Raw genomic sequence first — 16792 nt, 5'->3', positions numbered from 1 at the left:
GTTGAAGGTGGAGATGAATAGTGATAATGGCGTCCTTCTCCCCTTTGCTCATTCCAACTCTCGCCTTCGAAGGATGAAGAAGAAGGGTTAGCCCCTCTTTCTTCTTACATCTAGTCGCATCCTTTAGTTCTGTCAATGGTGCTCTATCTCTCTTGCCCATGATGGTGAAGACAAATTTGAAACATAGAACCAGATTGGGGAAGATTGGGGTGATAGAGAGAGAGGAATCCAGTGGAAGGGATGATGAGTGCAATTAAAGTTTTAAGAGATGAGTTTGGGAGGATGGAGCAAATGAAAATGGAGATGACGAGAGAGATTGAGAAACGGATACAGGAAGATGATATGAGAAGCAGAAGGGCATTTATGACTTTTGACCAACATTTCATAATTTCTATTTGAGATCGGGTCCTTGACAGAAATTAAATAAATTCAAGAACCCATTTTGCCATTTCATATATTCAAGGGTCTTTATTTGCCATTTTTCCTAAAATTTAATTCACAACATTCAAATGGAACAAAATTCATAAGTAATAATCACTGAAGGAAATATAAGAACTTACAAAAGCATAACCCTTGGGATGAATACTGTGGCCTTCTCCTCTTTACAAAATTGATCTAAAGGAATCAAATCAATAGCATAATACAAAGGAATCAACAGCATAATCAAAATTAGTAAAATCTACATAATGCAAGCTCACAGTATAATCAAAATTATAACGTAGATGATACCTTCTCCTCTGTAAAAAATTAATTTAAAGGATTAAGTCAATCAACAACTATATTATTTGATTTGTTTTAGGAACAACACTCTTGATTTACTTCAGCAACAATATCTTAATTTATTCGATTACTTTAGCAACACACTCTCCTCCCTTCTCAAATCTCACAACAGCCTAGAGAGAAGCAGTTCTTTGATCTTAAAAAACAACCCAGCTTAAAAAAAAAAAAAGGTGTTGAGCTTACCCAAAAGGCTACAATTCAAGGTGAAGCAGGACGTCAACGAGGAGAGGATGGACTATGGAGACTCGAGACTAACGATGTGAGCTGTGAAGGTGAACAGCGAAGGCAAAGCAATGTGAGTGGCAAACGGAGCCACGAAGGAGGGAGTGCCACTGTCAATGATGAGGTGACGCTATGGATTTTGTTGGGGTTCACAGCAAGAGTCTAGGATTGGGAGAAAGTGGAAGAGATCTTGGTGATTTGGGGGGAGAGGATTTCGATTTTTAGAAATGGGGGAGGAGGATTGAAGGCTCAAGACAGCGGGTTGAATGAGGGAGGGAGAAAGAGTTTTTTTTTTTTTTTCCTTTAATGCTAAACAATGTCATTTTGTGTGGGCTGGGCAACCAACACAAATAAACCAGGTGAACCGCCCAATCGATTATTACCTGTTGGATCGGTTCCCCACTGGTTCACAGCGGCTCTTGTTTTTTCTTCAAACCAGACCAGATTGGCGACCGGTTCACTAGTTTTTTGGTTGAACCGGCCGGTCAAGCCCGGTTTTTTCTCCTTGTTTTTAACAGCCAACAAAGGATTTTATAGTGGAAATGAAATTTGAAAGTGAAAATAAAGGTGGAAATAGAAGTGAAAGTGTGTTTCGTGTGAGATGGAAGTATGACCTAATTTTTGGTCAATATGCTAAGTTTTAATATGAAATGACCTATATGTCCTTCCCTAAAAATCCTAACCTCGACTTAAACAAGTCACAGCCGCCTACAAATCATCACAAGCCTTCACAAAAAGCCACTATTAGCGACCATCACCCATCAACAATAATGAAGGAGGGGTATAAATCAAATAAGAAATACATGGCTAACACTCGTCGAACTAGATTAGACTTGATCACGATAAAATTAAAGAGATAGCTCGACTTCAAACTCGTGATGGAAGACTCACATCTTTGATTGATGATGTTGTATAGAGATAGCAACACCCACTGTGGTTGATAAGAACGTTATCATCTCTAGTTTAACATTACCTAATAGTTTTGCATGGTTGGATATGGGTTCAGTTTTAGCATAAGAGGATAAGGAGGTTTGCATTGTCGAAAGAAGGAGAGGAGAAGAAGAGGATGATGAGGTAGAAGAATGATGAGAATGGAGAAGATGATGAGTATGGGTTCGATTTTAGTAAAAGAAAATGGGAGGTTCGCATCGCCAAAAAAGAGGAGCAACAAATTCAAAGAACACCGTTTGATACGTTGCTGAAGAGAGTTGATTAAACAATAGGTTCTTTGAAAAGAGGTAAAGAAAACTAAAAAGATATTCAATGAAGTTGTTTAACGATATTTTTTGGTTAACAATCTATCTAAAGATTTGGTTACTGATAAACTTAATGATGCCATACCATCCCCGTAGTCAATCCAATCTAATGGGATAAAATTTTATCATTGTTGTTGATAATCATGGTGATTTGTTGTGATTCAATGAGGATAATGAAAAAATTGAAATTGGCTAATTAAAACAATTGAACTCTTCAATGATTAGTCTCAAAAACTCTTTTCAGCTCTTTTATTAGCCCAAACTCACATTTTGGTATATACTCCTCCAGGTCCTTAATATAGAACTTAATTTTTGAGTTAATTTTAGTTCTAAATAAAAGACATATTTCTCATATTTATCAATTTCTCCTAAATTATCTCTATTGATACTCCCTCAAGTATAATCAGGTAAAAGAGAGAGGAAGAATATTAAGAAAGAATATTAGGTAATTTCTCCTAAATTATCTAACTTTCTTAATCTAATCAAATTAATTAAATATGTCTTATATTAAGGACTATGTTTTATCAATCTCGAACAATGCAAGACTTCTTTTGGTACGCTTTATAATTCCAATAGAAATAGAGGTATTTTAGTGATTAATATATTTATTTATGTTCTCTTCTCTGATTTTATTGTGTGTCCAAACAGGAGGCTAATAGCATTTTCTTCCCAATTTTCTCTTCATTCTATCTCCTTTTCTTTTATTTTCTTCCATCTCAACTTCTCTTTCCTTTTCTTCACATCCAAATGGAGAGGAAGAGACATGGGAGATGGACATCCACATAAAATACCTTTAATACTTTGGATTCATAACACATTATGTCTTTTTCATTCAAATGTTGTGCCGATTTATTTACAACGATTGTGTCGATTTATTTACAGCAGCTATAATTCAAAACACTCATAGTCCTGGTCACACATTGGAGTGAAGTGAAGGAGATTTATGGGTATTCATTTGCTGGGATGCTTCTTGCATAAATAAAATGCCACGTTGCACAAGTAATGCCAATATATTTTTTTTAATAAAAGGTCAATTTATTTTTTTTAAAATTACAAAGGCAACTAGGCATGTCTTTTTTTTTTTTCCCTAAAACACAGATATCCTCCTATTAAAGGCAATCTTATTCGAGACACTATCAGTCACTGAATGTGGGCACCTCTCCTAGCGGGAATTTAAACCTTAGTTCGTCATATTGTGAGGGACTAGTCCTTTCCATTATGCCCAACTCCCGTTAGTGGCAGCTAGACATGTCAAATATAGACAATCTAGGCAATGTCCGAATTTACCAAATTGACAGGCCGGTCCATCCCTATAAGAACAAAAAAGTAAACAGTAACCCAAAAAAAAATCCAAATAGAGGTCAGCAATTTGGAGGCGAAACACTACTCTCAAACTTGAGCCAGTCATATTGTTGCCATACAAGTCTTGCCCAAGAGTTCTCCTTCGTAAAAGAGATGAGAACTTTGAAACATTAAATTAACGTCACCACGAGACCAAATCTATAGCACGCAGGGCATTGAAAATTTCCATTGTTCAAGAAGCACACTGTTAAACTTACCTGTCGGAAGTTAGATGAACCCAGAGGAACATTGAGGGGCGGACCGTACAGGATTCGTTTACCGCCCAACGGGATTATGCTAAAATCAGGCGGACACTTGTATGCGAAAGAAGTAAGAACAGTCAGAAGCGGGATGTGATAAATGTCAGGTAAAAAATAAAAAAAAGATGTGATAAATGGATAAAGGCAAAAAAAATGCTTGGATTAGTTGAAAATTATTTTTTTAATAAATCTAGATAAACTCTCTTATATATTTATTTTATATATCATAAAATTATTTTTAAAATTATAGTTTTATTTTCACCTAAACATTCTCAAAATGTTAAAAGAGAGGGAGAAAGAGAGGAGAAAATGCTTGTTGATGCTTTTTTGGGGACCACCTGCTGTCAAAATGTTTTTTTTTTAAAAATCAATTAAATATATATATTTTACCATTAATTAAATAAATATATAAGAAAAAGAGAAAATTATGACAAAAAACTATGAACCATCTCAAAGTTTAAGATTAAATAGCTTTTAAAGTTATGACTAGTTTTTTTTTGAAAAATTATTACTACCTCCGGTCCTAATTATAAGAACCAGTTGACTAATTTGAAGAGATTAAGGAAGTAAGTTGACTTATTTATTTGTCTTAAATAGGTGTTGTCTTTCCTAAAATATCCTTGCTAATCAAGTGTATTGACTGGAACTATCATTGTTAAAAAGGCTACTTTAGAAAAAAATGTATAAATATAAAAGATAAAGTGGATTGAGGTTTTATATTTAGGATTAAAATAAAAGTCAAAGAGGGTTTTATATTAAGAACCGGAGGTAGTATTATTCTTTTTACATATAATATTTTTTTCAAAGTTTTCTTTTAAATAATTTATTTTTTATTGAAAAATATTAATGACTCCTGGCTTTGTAAAATGGTGAGGATTCTAATGTATTGTTGCTCCCTTCTGATTCTGCTGCAAACGGTGCCGTATAAAGGTAGCGGAGGGCAGCACTGCAGCAGACGATAAGCGCACCGGAGGGGGAAGCCAGACGCCCAGAGTCAGAAGTGCATAGCTCCGAGAAACCCGATGGTGGGAAGTGCTGGAGCAGATCCTCCAAACTTAAAGAAGTACGGCGTTCCTTCCTATTCAGTCGCATGGATCCCACCAAATGTTATCAAATCAGTGGCGAATCAAACCATTGGTGAAGCCTCTGACAACACCGACAGCTCCCCGCCTCAGCCACCCGAGCAGTTCGGCGAGCACTGCCTTGCGATCACTGGTGGTGGTGGTGAAGGCAGCAGCGGCATCCCCAATGCTGTGTTGCTTGCACATTTTGATGTCGCATCTAATTCTCTGTCTGATCAGCTAGTATGTTTCGCTCTTGCTTTCTTGATCCTAAATTCTCATGGATTTGATTTAGCCATTGTTTTAGGATTTGAAACTAGAGGAATCAGATTTGAGTAATCTGCAATTTTTGTTCTGAGGTGCAAAACTGATTCATGCGTGTTTTTATCACAACTACATGAATTTAGGCTCGTCTTAGCGGTGTGGTCGTGAAAGCTGATTGGGCTGCTTTTCTTTTCTTTTTCTCCCCGCCCGTGTATTGTAAAATCGAGTTGTCTAGAGTGCTTGGATTCTTACGTTTTACTGCATTTTGATGTGAACTGTTTAAGAAAATTATTCAACATCAAATGGTTTAGTAATTTTTGTAATTAAAATTTAAAATTGTAGAAAGATATCATTAAAATGTGTAGCTCTTATTTGTCTTATTCCGCCATTGTTTGCGTAATTTCATCAATATTACAGGTGGGCAGGCTTGGGACTGATTCTGAGTTGCCTTATAGAATGGCACTTCACCCCGGTGGAGATGGCCTTATTTGTGCCATGCCAAAGAGTTGCAGGTATTTTGCTTCTCATTTTTTCCTTGTTTCCTTAGGTTGTTTCCTTTCTTAAAGGTATTTGTTTGTATCATAATACATTGAGGAGTTGTTGTGGTACAACTGGAAGTTTAATCTTAATACACACTAGGCAAGATACTAACTTGTACTACATCAGTGGAGCTTCATTATCTCCACCTTTGAAACATTGTAACATGAAATTCTGAATTGTTCATGCAGATGGTTTGAATGGAACCAAAACAAGAGTGCTGAAAGTCATAAGTTAGGTCTGAAGGTTTCTGATAAAGTACTCAGTGAGTTGGAGGATGTTGGGCAGCAGTTAGCCCTGGCATTTGACAATGATGGCACTATGCTAGCTGTTGGTGGGGAGGTAGGTAAAGTAATTAGTAACATTTTTATTATGATAATGATACTGCTTATAACCAAGAAAATCTTGTGTAGCATGAAAGAAATAGAGGCTGTGCTGAAGCATCTCAACTAATATCCCTTTACTGCTATTCTTATTCTATTCAATGTGCAAATTTATCATGGTGTGTAGATCCATACTCTTCACAGTCAATTAATAATGGCATTTAATGCTAGAAATTTTAATCAATATTTCCCCCAAGACGAAGCAATGCCAATGTGGTGTCGTCATCTAAAAAGGAAGTGGATAAAATTCTTCAACATTTCTCCCCCTCCACCACAAAAGAAAGGAAAAAAAGAAAGAGAATAAAAAGAAAAGGAAAAAGAACAAAGAAAGATGGAAAGGAAAAATTAATTTAATGTTTATTGTAGATTTTTGAAGAAGTTTGGATGACTTCTACCTTACTTGATAAATTGTCAATCCATATGTCATGTTTCTAACTCTGATGTTAGATTTACAGTCTCGAGTATTTTATTTATACTATGAAGATATGGATGTCATGTTTTATATTATGAATTATTTGCCACTTATTGGTGAATCTCATGATGATATGCTTAGCAATTCGCGAGTTGGAAGCATGCGTTCAAGATTAAACAGAAGTGTATTCATTGAAAATCCAACCAAAATGGATGCATAGGAACCGTATGCTTTGTGTTTTCTTCTTTAGTATAGCAATATATATGTGGAGAAAGATTTTGTCTCACAAGCTTAGAGCTAAGAGAAGGCTATGATGGTTTTCTATATTGTTTGACATGCAAACCTATTAGGTATAGAGTATATGGCACATGTCTACCATGTCCCATGCCTAAAATTGAGTTTAATTAGGAGAATGAAGTTCATACAAAGCTCTTGAGCCTTGAACACCTGGTTAAAAAGGCTTTGCTAACATTTGCGATATCAATATCTTGTATTGAAAAAAAAAAAAAAAGTAGTATTATATTCTCTCATTTCTATGAATCGTTAAACAAGTTTAAATTTATTACAAAATGTATAAGAATGACTTTGTAATTTTGTTTGGAATTGGTCGAAATAGAACACAGGAGGGTAGAACTTTGTAACAACATGAAAGTTTTGTATTGATTTGGGATGTGGAAGATTTATAGCTCGTTTGGATATGCATATTTAAGTGCTTATAAGCATATTTTACGTAAGTTGGGACAAAACTTCTCTTGTATATTCACCTCATATTTTGTAAATTATGATTGGAAAACCGCTTTTAAACCATTTCAAAGAAGCCCTTAGTTGGAGCTGAATGCTTGTGGTTTCAGGGTGCTTCCTTATCTTTAGATGCCGTATGAGCAAGAATGTTCTGATTTTGATAAAGGAGCGGGATGCTATTTGATTTTCTGATTTTGGTGTGGTGCAGGACGGCAATCTGAGGGTTTTCAAGTGGCCTAGTATGGAAATTATTCTCAATGAGACTAAAGCTTATTCGACAGTAAAAGACTTACATTTCAGGTTTGTTGTTTAGCAATATTATGGAGATTTTAGTTTTTAATTGAATACTACAAAAGAAAAAAGGAAAATGTTTTTGAAAGAAAGAAAAGAGAAGTTCTGTTTAGTGTTTACCCATTTTATTTTTGATGAGGATTTCCCTTATAGTCTGTTTTCATTGTCTTGCAGCTCTGACGGTAAACTGCTCGTCTCTCTGGGAAGTGGTGGGCCGTGCAGAGTTTGGGATGTTTCCTCCTCAATGGTTCTAACTTCCATATCAAGTAAAAATGTGAGCAATTGTCACTTACAGAGAGAATGTTAAGTTGACTGTAAAGTTTAAACTAACGTGAGTGACATTGGATATACTATGAACTGTACACTATTATTGGCAGTGAATAAGTTATGAAATATGGAATCTATAAATTAAATAATTAATAGAATGTAAAGCTTTATAGTTATTGCTAGTAATGTTAATTTCTTTATAGTTTTCTCATCATGTTTCCTATGGAGCATCATTGCTATCAAGTTTCTACTAATTGATTGGGAGATAGCTTTGCAAGGTAAATTAGAAGAAGGTGATCTTTCGTAGTTGTCTTTTTCTGGCTATTGCATCAGATGGAGGTGATTTGTACATCTACACATTAACAAACAACTGATGCTTTGATCAAAAGCATTCTAACAAACTAGTCTGATTGACATATACTCCTCAGCTTAGAGAGAGATAGTGAGGGATTTCTGATTTCCTTTTGGGTTTCTTTCAAATAACCTTACTCCTTGGGATTCTATTGTAAATCTTCTTTTGATCTGGACCTTTAAATGATGGTGGTCAATTTGTAAATGCGTTAGAAGTATTTATTTAATGATTGGGTGCATTTGTCTGTTCTTTCTCTTCACATTCCTTAATTCTGGATTGATGTTGCTCACATATATATATATATATTTGGATTGGACTAAAAGGAGCTTAAGATCATATAAAGCAACTTTGAGAAAAAAAGAGGAATTGGTATCCGATGGTAAAGCGAGCGATTATGCAAATCATTGATATCAAGATAAAATATAAAATTTACAACATGCTATATTATCCAAAGTCATTAATAGTCTAGCTGGTTAAGCTCTGTCCAATATGTAGGAGGCCAAATTAGTTAAATGGAAAACAATAAAGGATCGGATGAAACAAAGAAATTATATTCTTTGAAGCTTTTTTTTCATCTCATGCCACACGTATATGTATCCTAATTGTAGCCAAACTGTTAAAGAAGTATTATGGAATATCCTCCATGTATCTGGATATAAATGATAGTTCTAATCTTCAAGATCTAGCCAAAATGGACTAGTTGAAGGTTTCAATTTTTTTCCCGCTGTGTTACACTGCTCAACTGGGGAGTGTTCTGAACTGCATTCATTGACTATAAGACAATATAGTGCTTTTGCTAATATTTTGTATAACCTTTTTCCTTCACTAATCATTTATCCTGATCATCTCTTTCACTATTTGTAGACCAATCATATTTTGTTAACTACAATGCAGGGTGAAGTATTTAGCTCTTGCAGATTTTCTCAAATTAATGATAGGACCCAGGTCTTGTATATTGCTGCCATGACAGGTATATTCTCACTGGATTAGAAGTATTCTGAGGGTAATTATATTTTATTTAATTGACAAGTATTTTATTGCTGGATACAGACAAAGGTGGAAGCATACTGACATGGGATGCAAAGACTGGGGCAAGGATTGGCTCAAAGCATATTATTCGTGATGCAATCTCTGCGTTCAATGTCTCAACTGATGGAAAGTTAGTTGCATGGTAAGTAATCTGATACTTCTTCTCTAGTGATCAATGAAGATAGATGCATCTTCCTGACGTCAAGGGTGAGACTTCTCAAGAACTTATCTATTCTGTTTTGCTGGGTTGACATGAAGTGGAACACCTTCAGGAGACATTGTGATTGTAAATTCGACAAATATGCGGATTCTGTCAATGATTAAAAGGGCTCACCTTGGCATAGTAACTGCGTTAGCTTTCTCTCATGATTCAAGGTTTGAAGCCAGTACATTGTTACTGTTTTTGCCAGGAACTTGAAGCTTGGATATCGAAAGTTAGTGATGGTTTTGAATCTTGTGTACAGGGTGTTGGCTTCTGTATCTTTTGATTCAAGTGCAAGGGTTACTGTAATTGAGGAGAAGCAGAAAAATGGTATGTGCGTATTTAAAACTAAACTAGCTTGATAACTGAATCAACAAGTCCCTGGTTTTTTTGCTATACGATCACTGTAAATGGGTATTCCGTTTTGTTTAATCTTTCATGAAACCAAATATTAGTTTAGAATACCGTATCCAACGCACCATTTGCTGCACAACTTAATGTGCTGAACTTTTAAATCCCATTTGGTATGAAGCAATGAGAATAAGAGGTAAGGATTGGGATTAGAATTGAGAAGATCTATTAACAGAGTGTTTAGTATGAGTGATTGCTTGTTATTTAGGATTGGGGAATACCACCTCTCTATGTGGTATTCTCCAATCCTACCTATATCAGTTTGCTCAATCCCAATTAATAGGTAATCCTTCATACTAAACACTTTCTAATATGTTTTCTCAATCCCAATTCTAATTCTTACTTTTCATTTTCAATGCTTCACACCAAATAGAACTTTAATGGTTTCTCTTGAAGCATAACTTCTCTGAAGGTTGTTGGAAAGTGTTAGATCTTCGGCTGTTGAGACTTCCATGATCACTATTAATACGTATGTTAATCTCTTTTCAGAAGGATTGAGCTTATGGATTGCTGTACTCTTCATCATACTTGCAATAGCAGCTGCCTACTTCCTGAAACTTCAAGACATTGACAAGTTAAAGTTATATTTTCTTCAAAATTGATGTGCAATGTTAGCTAAAAAGTTTTGTAAGTGGTAACAGCATAAACTTCGATTGTGGGGGCTGTAGATGTCTTTTTAAGTTCACATGTTCAGTGATGTATAACATAACTCCCTTGTTGATAGGTAATAATATTATCAGAATTATCACTCACAATTGTTAAATTCAGTAAGACTAAATTGTAATTTCCATAAGAATTAATAAAAATTTTGAAAATTTCAGTGATAATTTTAATCGTAAGTTGTGATTTTTTGATTTACTTTACTACATTAAGAAATTTTAAATTCTTGATCATTGTTTACGTCTTATTCTTACCACTTAGGGCTTGTTTGTAATAGCGGTGAGATTCTTTAAAAGTAGAGTTTTAATTGGAGAAAAGTTTTATTTTGAATTTACATGAACGTGGTATCTGTTTGTTAGGCTCTTTTTTTTTTGGGTCAGTTATTTATTTCTCTTCTTAACCGTGGTGCCATGTCGAACTTCAATTGTTGCATGAGAAGGTTGGGACCACAATTTCCTAATGGAAAGGTCCCTTAACCGTGGTAGTTTTTTTTTTCACTTTTTTCAGGGTAAAGAGCTATTTCTGTGCATGCATGAGAAGTTGTTGGCTTCTTGCGAAAAAGTTTTTTTTTTTTTTAAATGAAACACAATGGTCCATTAATCAAATCAAAATTACCCTGAAATGAAGTCTAATTTGGGGTGCTTGAATAGAATCAAAATCATGGTTTTAAAAATACTTTTACGGTATAAAAAGTAAATATGTGGAGGAGTTTATTTCGATTTGCGAAAAAATATTTTTTAGAAGCATTTCTGGTGCTATCCAAATACCCCCATTTCCTTTTATCATTCATCACCTTTTAAAAGAGGTAGTGGTCGAACAAATGTGTAAGAATTGTTTACCTAATTTCCTACCTGCCTCGGCAAAGACATAGTTCAAAGGCATTTCAATTTTCATATGCACTTCCTCTATTTTTTTTAATATAAAAACTCACTAGATATTTAATTTAGTTTTAATTATAAGACTTCAATCTATTTTATTTTTAATATTTATCTATTTTTTTAAAGTAGTTATTGTAATAATTGTACATATTAAATGTTTTATTAAATAATATTTTTAGTTAATATATATGATTACGAAGGATAATTTATGAAAGACAGTACCTGTTTTTTTATAAATAACTAACTTAACTATTTTTTAATATCTTCAAATTAGTTAATCAAGTCTTATATTAAAGATCAGGGATAGTATTAAACACCGAAAATGTATTTAACTTAAATATGTACAATCACCTTTATCACATGCGTAAAGTATTTTTTTCAATATTTATTAATGGAAAAGGATGATAGTTTGGCTGTATTCTTTTATACTAATTTACAAAAATATAAAGAAAAAGTAATCTTTTTTCTTAATTACTATATTTGCTATATTCAGAATTAATATATTTTTAAAATATATTTATTTTAAAGAATTAGTTTACATTGTGTTTGGTCAGCTTAGAAAGTGTATATTTTGATTGAAATAAAGTTAAAAAAATTTAATATATTGTGAGGACTTGAATTCTTGATAAGAAAACTTAAATGGGAGAATGAAGGTACAATTTAACAAGAAAGATTGTTGTCAAACAATTTAAGAAAATTATTTTATAATTATTTTGCAATGGTATTATTGCCAGAATAACCATGGTAATCAATCCAAAATACTACTAACCATGATCATCTTGATGGCTGATAATAAGCGATAATTGATGATTAGTTGATTACGGATTTCACTACAGAAATACTCACTAATATATATATATATATGTAATTTTTTTGCAACGGAAATAGTAATCACTAATATAAATAGTATTAAGAAAAAAGGAAAAAAAATGAATTTCGTGAAATTCCACTTTGTGCGAGACGACGCCATAGATGCTGCTGCTTCTTGTCAGGGAAGATAACCACTCTCGCTGATCGTGCAAGACTTCCTTCACTCTCTCTATCCTTCACGGTCGGTACTAAGGCAATTTGCTTCTTGTCCTTGGATTCTGAGAAAATGTTGGAAACTCGCTGAGCTCTCTCTCTCTCTCTCTCTCTCTCTCTCGCTCTCTCTCGCCCCTGTTATTTTTAGAATGTAGCTTACTTTAAGGCTGGGAAACCTTGGCAACAACATTTTCTGAATTTCCTTAGCGCTTTGTTGTTTCTTGCAGTTCCTTTTGTGTTTCTTTCGACTGTGAAAATGGATCCATCTTCAGTTCTGTTTAACCAGCTTAAGGTTTGAAGCGATCTGCTTCATTTTTACCCCCTGTAATATTTCATTAAGCAATTTGGGAGTTATGTTAATAATGGATTTTTTATTGTTGAATTTGTTTTCTTCGGTTACCCCAGTCAGCAAATCCATTCTTCTTGCTAGCGGGTCCAAATGTGATTGAATCTGAGGAGCACGTTCTACGGATGGCTAAGCACATAAAGAGTATCACATCAAAGTACGTTATTCCTTGTTTCCTACAACTAACTTCTTCGTAGGCTGCTGGCAACATATTTCTTTTTCTTGTTCTCTTTATCTGGCACCGCTATACTGATATTTGTCTGTTCCATAAGCTGGATGAGTTTACTCTTCGCTTCAACTTGTATAGCCTGAATTTATTTGGAATCCCCTATCTGCTTCTTTCAGCCTGCTATTTGAGTTATGTAAAAATTAATTTTTATGAAATAGAGTAACATATAAAGTGCAGTGAGCAAAAGGTATACTTTTGTATGTGTCGGTGTCTAACATGATCTCGAGTATATAATTGCCAGGGTTGGAATACCATTGGTTTTCAAGTCAAGCTTTGACAAAGCCAATCGGACATCATCCAAATCATTTCGCGGCCCGGGCATGATTGAAGGATTGAAGGTTCAGAAACCTACTGCTTTTAATTGCACCGCTCTTTTCTTGTTTCTTGAGGAAATAGGATGCTTCTATATCTTTAGTGATTCTGGAGTTTTAACAAAAAAAGCGTTAGTTATAGATGCTTAAAAAAGGAAGCAGTTATTTATATTTGTGCCAGATGATTTTGGCTGGATGTTGCATGAGCAGACCCTGTGGCATGACCTGGGTAATCATATCTCGGCCCCTTGTAGGGCTCTGAAAGTTATTCCACGGGAATGCTGACCTGGGTCAGATGTCACCTCTTGCATTGTTAACTACATTCTGGGCCATTGTTACTTTTGGATGATTCTTCATTTTTAATAATGATTATGATAAAATATTTACATAAAAAGGAATTATGAATATCTACTAGCAGAGGTATTGTGACTCAACTAGAGCAGCATTTTTCCTTTGCCATGACAATTGCATCATGATAGTAAATTTGTCAAAACCACAGAATTTGATGTTGAAAAATGCCAATTGTAGCTCATGCTTAGTGCACCAATTTTGCTATGTTTTATTGCCTAGTTAACCCAAAAATTTGATTGTCTACATTTCTCATTATTTTCTACAGATACTTGAGAAGGTCAAAATAGCCTATGACATGCCTATTGTGACAGATGTGCATGAGGCTATCCAGGTAATGCATGTGCTTATATCTAATTTCAACCGTATGAATTTCTGCCCATTTAAATGCTTGGAATAGATTTCAAATTTCTAGCTTTTTTTGCTTGGATCAAGTCTTTTGTTCTATATCTCTATTGTGATGAAGGTCATTCAAATTATCTGCTATTTTGATTTAGTGTCTCATGCAGTGTCGGTGATGCCAATCATGATGCATGGATTGATATATAACGTCAGAGTTGAATTCATGATTTTTTAATTTGGGAGTTTAGGGTTTATACATTTAGGTCTTTACAAAATTGCCAGAAATTGCAAATTTGTAAATCAGCTACATCTTTCAATAACACTAGAAAAATTCAAAACATCATAGATGGTCATGATCTATGGCTAAAACTGTTCTGGCTTTAATTTGTTTAGGCCACCGGAATGCAGTTCAATTATTATCATTGCTAAAAGGCGAGAAAAAGCTCAATGACAATTCAAGCGGTGCTTACCCAAATGCAAGACATAACGACTTGGATGAACAAGGAAAAAAAATTAGGCCAGTATTTTCTGATTGTAGACCTTAGACCTTTAGGGTTTCTAATTAACAGATGTTATTTTAGCGGACTCCAGCTGGTTGTCCATCCTTATTATCAATGATTCTTTTCGCTGTTGAGTGCCCCTGTGTATTGCATGTTTGTGGGAGACCAAAGAAATTGATCTATCTGGGGATATAACTTTACAAAAAACTGTGTTAGAGTATTAATTGGTTCCAGACCATTAAAGCTTGATTTGACCTTGCTATCTTTCCCTTTCTGTCTGACTTGTACCCCTCCATAGTTGAGTTAAATTGGCTTTCAATTTTTTATTGTTAAATTCATAATACATCAGCACTTTAATTTACTGAAGTTATTGAATGGATGATTCTGATATGTTCTTATTAAAGGTGCATTTTAATGAAGTTTAGACTCCTAATTTCTGAACTAACTGTTACACATTATCTTCTATTTTGCTAGTGTGAACCAGTTGGCAGGGTTGCAGATGTTATTCAGATACCAGCATTCTTATGTCGTCAAGTAAAATAACTCCCCCCCCCCCCCCGGGGGTTCAATTACCAGTACCTGTAGAACTAACTGAACTTTTTGGTGGATAGACATCCCAATTTAACTTATTTCTTTTATTTTCCCTCTTATGACAGACAGATCTTCTAGTGGCAGCAGCCAAAACTGGAAAAATTGTCAACATCAAGAAAGGCCAGTTCTGTGCTCCTTCTGTAAGTATATTGTCCAATCTGATGTGTTCAAATTCTAATTGTTGCTTGTCTCTACATATACTTCATAAATATCAAATATGCAGGTCATGACAAATTCAGCTGAGAAAATTAGATTGGCTGGAAATCCAAATGTGATGGTTTGTGAGAGAGGAACTATGTTTGGTTACAGTAAGTTTATAGCATCTGTTCGAGCTCTTCATAATATGCCAAAGTTTTGAACTGCCCTAATCTTGCATAACAATAAACTATTCTTTGTTTGCTGATTTATCGTGGTTTCATTATAGTCTTGTGCTTTTCAAATTCAATTTTATTCTGAGTCACCTGCCCTTCTCCCTGCTGTTTCTTGTGCAACCATGATTACATACTCGAAATTTAGTTTTATCTTAAGCAAGTTAGAGTTATTGGTTGATTATGTTAAAAAACCAAACTATATTAATCCTTTGCTTTGTTGTTGTAGATGATTTGATTGTTGATCCACGAAACCTGGAGTGGATGAGAGAAGCCAATTGTCCTGTTGTAAGAAAATAATTCTATTATGGTTCTCTTTAGAATATGAAATTCGGGATAAATTGTTCAAATGATCCCTTGATCCTAGCTAATTGATCAAATATCAATGTAACAGTCCCCATTATGTTCATAAACCATTCTATTTCTCATTAAACTAATCAACAACAACAAAGCCTTATCCCACTAGATGGGGTCCGCTACATGGACTGCACGATGTCATTGAGCCTTATCCAAAACCAAATCTTTGGATATATTGTTAATTGAAAGATCTTGTTCGATGACTTCATTAAGTGTTGTCTTCGGCCTTCCTCTATTTTTTTTTAGAGGACTTCATACTGTTTGATCAACTCTTCTCATTAAACTAATCATTTAAATATTTTTTACGGCAGGTAGCTGATATCACACATTCATTACAACAGCCTGCTGGGAAAAAGGTATACTTAGCATATCATAATGCCCTCGTTTGTTTTGTACGGAATATGGTTCTGCCTCTTATTATTTTCACATATAGTATATTATGCAGCAGATTGTTCTAGCATGTGGTGCTTTTGACAATTACTTAGGATAGAGATAAATGTATATTGCATCTTTTTTTCTGATTTGAATAAACCTTTTCATAGCATGTCATACATTTGAGGGAAAGCATAATTTTGGTTTCGCTAGATTCATGATGTCAAAAATCCTTGCGCTACTTCCATTAGCTGCTGGACCAATATCATTTGGAATCTTGAGTATTTTCTCTTACTGTCTTTGTTGTCCACATCCGTAAGTCATTTTGGCACGGTGCAAGGACACTTTCTCAAGTATGTGTATCAATTGTCCAACTGGCCTTTCTTGACCTATGGGTATTTTTCATCCAGATCTGATATCCATTTCTTGCTCTTGCCTAACTTTTAAAAAGATTCTTTCATATCTTTATCGGTGATTATATTCGTGCTTCTTTGTATTAAAAAGATCCCCCCCCCCCCCCAAAAAAAAGTGATAATAATTCTGATTCTTTATGCAGTTGGAAGGTGGAGGGGTTGCAAGTGGAGGCCTTCGAGAATTGATACCATGCATTGGAAGGACGGCAGTTGCTGTTGGAGTGGACGGGATTTTCATGGAGGTA

General features: G+C 34.5%; 2 protein-coding genes across 2 annotated transcripts; both read left to right on the top strand.

The window, feature by feature from the left end:
- Positions 1-4790: 4790 nt before the first annotated feature.
- On the top strand, positions 4791-10642 carry LOC114717197 (SEC12-like protein 2). Its single transcript, XM_028902298.1, has 10 exons — positions 4791-5163; positions 5602-5696; positions 5913-6063; positions 7466-7557; positions 7723-7822; positions 9062-9137; positions 9218-9338; positions 9455-9571; positions 9661-9728; positions 10299-10642. Exons 1-10 carry the CDS (start codon positions 4882-4884, stop codon positions 10409-10411), a joined length of 1215 nt encoding a protein of 404 aa, XP_028758131.1. The 5' UTR covers positions 4791-4881; the 3' UTR covers positions 10412-10642.
- A 1691-nt stretch (positions 10643-12333) lies between these two features.
- On the top strand, positions 12334-16789 carry LOC114717228 (2-dehydro-3-deoxyphosphooctonate aldolase-like; the record flags this gene model as incomplete). The annotated part of the gene is made up of 11 exons (XM_028902330.1): positions 12334-12402; positions 12598-12662; positions 12776-12873; positions 13187-13283; positions 13873-13938; positions 14921-14980; positions 15103-15177; positions 15261-15345; positions 15635-15693; positions 16074-16118; positions 16691-16789. Coding segments are annotated over exons 2-11 (720 nt in total), but the record flags the coding sequence as incomplete, so codon positions are not given.
- Positions 16790-16792: the final 3 nt, after the last annotated feature.

The sequence above is a fragment of the Neltuma alba genome, unplaced genomic scaffold (assembly GCF_004799145.2).
Source record: "Neltuma alba isolate B1F8T4 unplaced genomic scaffold, ASM479914v2 tig00002128_pilon, whole genome shotgun sequence".
NCBI classification, from domain to species: Eukaryota; Viridiplantae; Streptophyta; class Magnoliopsida; order Fabales; family Fabaceae; genus Neltuma; species Neltuma alba.
Note: the sequence above shows the minus strand (reverse complement) of the source record. Positions and strands in the feature narration are given on the sequence as shown.

Coding starts and splice junctions, on each gene's coding strand:
- LOC114717197 (XM_028902298.1), top strand. CDS start 4,882: ATGGTGGGAAGTGCTGGAGCAGATCCTCCAAACTTAAAGAAGTACGGC. Junction 9,138..9,217: donor GTATATTGCTGCCATGACAG/GTATATTCTCAC, acceptor TGCTGGATACAG/ACAAAGGTGGAAGCATACTG. Junction 9,729..10,298: donor TGAGGAGAAGCAGAAAAATG/GTATGTGCGTAT, acceptor ATCTCTTTTCAG/AAGGATTGAGCTTATGGATT.